Here is a 6,000-nt window from a genome sequence, read left to right as displayed (position 1 = left end):
ACGACAGGAGCTTCCACTTGCTGCCAGCCATCTTAAGGTGGGAATTCCTTCGAAGAAATCGGCCAACGTCTTGTCTTACAGCATTTGGCAATACTGGGATCGTAGGCAAGCTCCCCTAAATTTTCAGCTGAAGAACAGGAAGCATGTGCCTCTTAGAGCTCAGCTCAATGAGTTTACATAAAAAGCTGTTACTCTGCAAAGTAAAATAAAAGTCTTTGATTCATATGACAATTATATATATTCAAATTAAGGATCTCCAGGGAGATGTTGGTTTAGTGTACAATTTTTTACTTACACGTTGCATTTGAATCCCTGGAGCAGGCACACATACAAATGAATTAAAGCTAGTATCTGCTGTGACAACCCCAAAAACCTGGAACTTTATTTCATCTGATGAAATACAGCAAAGTAGTCACATTATAAGGTTCTTAAATAGATCAATTTTGGCTAGATTACAAACCCATAAACAAAGTTGGTTGAACTATGAAAAGTAGGGAATAAGTGATGAAATATCATAACATAACTGTTCCAATGATTTTTTTTGTACTTGTTTGAGTGTTATTTGAAGTTGAGCAGGGAAGAAACAAAAGATTGTATATCACAAGATTTCTATTATAAGAAACATTTTATTAACAAAAAAACAGTAAATTCCACTGGCTTAGCATTTCCAATAATGGTTAACTTGGCTTTTGCAACAAAATTTTCTTTCAATATTAATCACACAAAGCATTCGAAGATGGGGCTTTTGAATGATTTTGCTTGTCGTATCTTGTGTGAAATGCATCATTCATAAGTAAAATTTCATACAGTTTTAAAACAAGAGTTTGCCAAAACACAACACATTACAGTACCAAACAGTATCAACCTAAATGAGATTTGGAAACTGCCATGCTAGGGGCTGTAGGTAGTTTAAGACATAAGAAAAAGTTGCTTCGGTGCAGCCATTAAACCAAATTATTGACTGCATGGATACAACCACCTTGGCAACATGAATAGCTTAAAACTGTCTAATTAGTCAAGTGCTAGTTACTTTACAATATATTCTACTGTTGTCTAGTTGCTTTCTACAGCTCCTACAGCCACTTTTAATGTCTCTCTGACTGTATGAGCATGTTTAATAATGGGGTTAACTAAAGTTAACAAACATTTTTATTCCATCTTTTGCCTGTTGTCTGTTGTAAACCACCAGCCCATGGACCTCTTTCATGCATCTTTGCATCACCATAACAATGCACTTCTGGAGAGTATCACCTTGCACCAGTCATGATTCCATGCTGAATCCAGAAAACCATGAGACCTAAAAAATAATTTTAGTTGCAGAGGAATTTCTCAACAAACTCCAAAACTGTTTCCTAATAGGCAGATCACTGCAACTTGAGGGGAAAGAAACATTGATCTCATTTACTTGTACATTTGGTCTTCTGGATTGTATGGTTTCCTTCTGTTAAAATTAGGAAATAAAATGTTCAGATATACTCTTGTAGACATTCTTAATTTCATTATTATGAATATCAACAGTAGTTTGTGTGGGAAGTTTGAACATGGTTAATTTGTTTTACTTGTTACTAGAGACATAGTTAAATGGATTATAACTGCAACTATACAATAGTTCAAGAATAAAATGGGCCAGTAATTTCATGTTAGTATTCATATTAAAATTTAAATGAGTGCAGTCTTCGTGAATAACTTTCATAGAATATATTACTGTCTACAAATGCTCAATACAATAACATAAATCACATCACAACAGGGTATGTGTGATGTTATTGTGATTAAGGACTTATCTGTTCAACCCCTCTTCCTCATAAACTGAGAATTTTATTTTGATATACAGGATGAGAGCACAACTTTGTCTCCAAGGTAAAAGCAAAGTGATCAAGAATGAGGCTTGTGTACACAGGATTTATCTGAGGTGGATTGCAGAAAGTGACAAACATAATGAATTGTTTTAGATGTCATTGAGGTGGCTGGAGCAGTTGGCAAGGAGGCTACAGCCAATTCTAAATGATTGCTGACAAAAATGCATGATTCCTGTTATGTTGTGGTCCCTGCTGTTTAAAGCTAATTTTAAATTCCTCGTTCCTGTTTGAATGCTTGAACATCTATTTTTCTCCCAGGAGGTCTTCTAGCAATTGAGCTGGTTTCCCTTGAAGTACACCCATAGAACCTAATATATTCCCTTTGTATTTGATTTGAAGCACATTACAACTGGGTTTATTGCTGTGAGATCATCTAAAAATAATACAGAAGCTAAATAACGAGCTCTTAAGATCTATATAGTTTAATATTCCACATATTGGACTGTTCAGTCAAAGCTAAAAATTAAAAACTTTCAATGCCTTAATGTTAAAGTTTCCAACTTTTCAGATGAGTTAAGGGATTTTTTTTTTTAAAAAGATGAAACGTAAATTTAAAAAATAGGAATGAATAACCCAACTCTATTTTCTGCAATGACTCCATGGATATTTAGGAGGATTTCCATGTAACAAGTACATTGACATTAAGCAACATCAAAATGTGGCTTGCAAATAATTGAAAGATCAAAAATTCCTTTTAGCATTTCTCATTTTCCCGTGGGATATAGCAAACATAAAGAAAGGGAAATAATTGAAACCAATTTCAAATGGTTGACCTTACAAAGATTTCATAGCATTAGCCACCATTTCATTTTAAAACTCACTTTGTTTCCCACACAACAAAACCTCATTGAAACATAAGAGATTACGGTCTGAGACAATTACAAAAAATGCAGCTAAATTATACATACATTCATATGTATCCCCTCATACATGTATGGTAGACATTCAATACAATGAAAATTAAAAAAAATAGTTTGAGACTATTAATGACGGCTGCAAAAAACATTTGAACATTGCAGATGTCATCAACAACTTCAAACCTGTCTAAACCTAGCTACAGCTATAACATTACGTTTACCAAAAAATGTCTGGTTAGCAGAGATATTTGCATTGTCTATACAACAGGCTATAAAACATCACTCATCACAGTCCAGAAAGCACATATACGTGTTTGTATAAATGTATGTAATAACATATTAGCGTGCATGAAAATTTTCAAATGATTGTATCTATGCTCTCTTTCATCTGTGTATATCCATGCCTTACATTTCCTGTGGATGAAATTAAGGCTTTCCTCACGACTTACAACCAGAAAGGGATTATTCCACTTTATACTATTTTAACATTAGTCTTATGTTGTAGCCAGCACTTAAACACAGGTCGCCCATGGATGTAAAGATGATAAACTCTTTATTGTCAAGGGTCTGCTAACTATTGTTTTTTTTAAGTTTCTTGGAGTAATGAGATTTCTGTCATGTTGCACAATTGTTTAGCACTTTGGCTGAAAACTCATGGGTAACAGGTAGATTCTCTGTGCACTGTTGTAATACTCTTCTTTATGAATGCTTCATGCTGTTGTCTCCACAGTAAAGTTCAGACAACGAGAAGATGGAGCGAATGAAAACACTGTGAACAAGTAGGAGACTTCAACCAGCTTGAAATATTAATGCTTACTTTACAAACCATCGTCTTTTCTTCCCGATAATGTGTACTGTCCTTATCCTGTGTGCTTTGCAAAAAAGTAAATCTCAGTTTAACCAAGTCTTTGATAAAATGAAGTTTTTTTTTGTTTTCCTTTTCTCTTTTACACGTTTCCCTCTTCAGAATATATAATCAGACGTAGTACTCTTTATCCTTATTCTTCTTGTTTTTGCTGGAGGTTTTGGCATTGTTCACCTGCTTCTCTTTCACAACAGCCCCATTGGACTGAGCGGAGTTACTGATGTAGTTTCTGCTCTCATCCACATGGTAGGAGCCTTCGTCCCTATTCCTGTACTTGTACATAGCATACAGGAGGATGAGAATGCAAAGAGCAGCTGCTGCCACAATCCCAACCACCATTCCTGTGGTGCTGCTCGATTCCCGAATCACTTCTGCTGTTCCTGGAAAGCCTCTGCCACCTGGTCCGGTGGGGTTTGCTGTAGGTACATCATGAAATAGGGAGGAGGTTACTACTGGATTTTATAGGTTTCTATCATCTGTATAATTTGATAAAGGTGGGCAGAGGGGTACAATACAGTATCTGGAAGGGGTTTCAAGCCACTGTTAAACATTTTTTTTCTGGCCTGCAGTTTTGGAAAGGGATAGTGATAGCAAAGCTGAACAGGAGCTAAACTAATTATTGTATGAGTGCTTAAAAGTACTTTATTAGTTCTGACTTCCTTTGCTTCTCACAGGTGTCTGTACTTTGAAGTAACCTTCAAACGTTGTTGTGCACAGTGTAAATAAATATTATCTACTCTTTAAATAAAGTTATGCAAAAATATTATCACTAGGTGGCAGTTTGGAATTAAATTACTCTGCCTGTGCCTTCACTAAAAACTATGAAGGAGCTTTGCTATAAAGATAATGCCATCCCATTAATACAATTATTGTTGTCACATTCAGGAATGCAACATAATCTCACTGCAGACTTAAAAGAAAATGACAGTTTGCTATTTTCAATGGTAAGTCAAGAATGGCATATGATGAAGCAAGGTAAAAGGTGCATGATTAAGTGGAGAAATGGCATTCTAATAGGACTTTTGTGATCATTAACAACACCTCCTAGTGGAAAACAAAGTATAGGGTTTATGAGACAACAAGGTGCAGGGCTGGATGAACACAGCAGGCCAAGCAGCATCATAGGAGCAGAGAGGCTGACGTTTCGGGCCTAGACCCTTCTTTGGGCACCATTGTGCAACTGCTGCTTTTAAAAGAAAACAAAAAGAAAAGATGTTCAAGTGCAGAAACATTGGATTTAGCAGCACATAATGAGACTTATGAAATGGATGACAACTGTACTTGATTTATTGGTTGAATGCAAACACTAACATTTTAACATTTATCCTGAAAGTATCAAAAAGTATGCTCACCATACAGATCAGTCAACAAATTGCCCCCATGATTTTGCATGAAGGAAAAATGAAAGAAAGTTGTAACAGAATGATCTTGAAACATTTTCATATTTGTTTCTTACATTATTTCAGCTTCATCATAAGATTACAGCATGTCTTAAAACTGTGTTTAACTTTTACATTAGAAAGCATACCTATCAAAACATGGCAGAATGTTAAATTTAAACATTACTAATGTACACCCCACCTTTATTTTACCAGATCCCTCTCATTTTCAAGGGAACAGATTTTTGAATATCTTAACAAAATGGTCTATTGAATCTCCTGTAAAGTAAAATAAAATGCATAAAGGTCAAGTCTTAGCTCAAGAATGACACACCAGAATGATAAAGTGAAATATTCAACAAAGGTGGGTTATTTTCATCGTCTCACGCATCAGGTTCTGAGATAAACTGTCTGTTAAATGTCAGCGTTTTTTACAAGTTGTCATTGAAATACTTTCAATAACAATGACTTATTCCAGCAGAATAGATATTTCTCAAATCAAATGTGTATGATATCTACTCAAAAAAACTGCTAGTTAGTGCTATTTTGACATGACTGTGAACCTTAAAAGATTCATGAACACAATTCTGGGAAATAGCATTCAGACATGAAAGCTGAACCATGAGGAGAAATGGATCTTGACATGGTATGTGCAATCTTACCTTTTAAAAATAAGAAAAACTAATTATGCAGAGTACCCATATCAAAATCATACTACTGCAGTTTTAACAGATCTTTCTCCCAATCCCTCAATGGCACTATAGTAAATTCCTTCTCAACTTACAGACAGTCTGTTGCTTTGTGCCCTACACTTGCAAGCTAGATGGCCTTTAAGCCTTCCACTCACATTAACAAAAAGGATAATACAGGCATGCACTCATCATTTGCGATAGTCAGCAGACAGAGTCAATTTTAACAACGGTTGATTATCATAGAATCCCTACAGCATGGAAACAGTCCATTCAGCTCATCACTGACCCTCCGAAGACCATCCCACCCAGACCGATTCCCCCTTCCCTGTCCCTATAAGCCCTCACTTC

General features: G+C 35.6%; 1 protein-coding gene across 3 annotated transcripts in view; it reads right to left on the bottom strand.

The window, feature by feature from the left end:
* Positions 1 to 2,787: 2,787 nt before the first annotated feature.
* The window catches only part of nrxn1a (neurexin 1a), a 1,567,205-nt gene continuing 1,563,992 nt past the window's right edge, over positions 2,788 to 6,000 (bottom strand). For all 3 annotated transcript variants that reach the window (XM_048601292.1, XM_048601293.1, XM_048601291.1), the window contains one exon: positions 2,788 to 3,997. In XM_048601292.1, coding sequence (XP_048457249.1) covers positions 3,693 to 3,997 — 305 coding nt within the window. In that variant the 3' untranslated portion in view covers positions 2,788 to 3,692. The remainder of the gene's footprint in view (positions 3,998 to 6,000) is intronic.

Source organism: Rhincodon typus, chromosome 9 (genome assembly GCF_021869965.1).
Source record: "Rhincodon typus isolate 14 chromosome 9, sRhiTyp1.1, whole genome shotgun sequence".
NCBI classification, from domain to species: domain Eukaryota; kingdom Metazoa; phylum Chordata; class Chondrichthyes; order Orectolobiformes; family Rhincodontidae; genus Rhincodon; species Rhincodon typus.
This window is presented reverse-complemented; position numbering and strand designations above follow the sequence as displayed.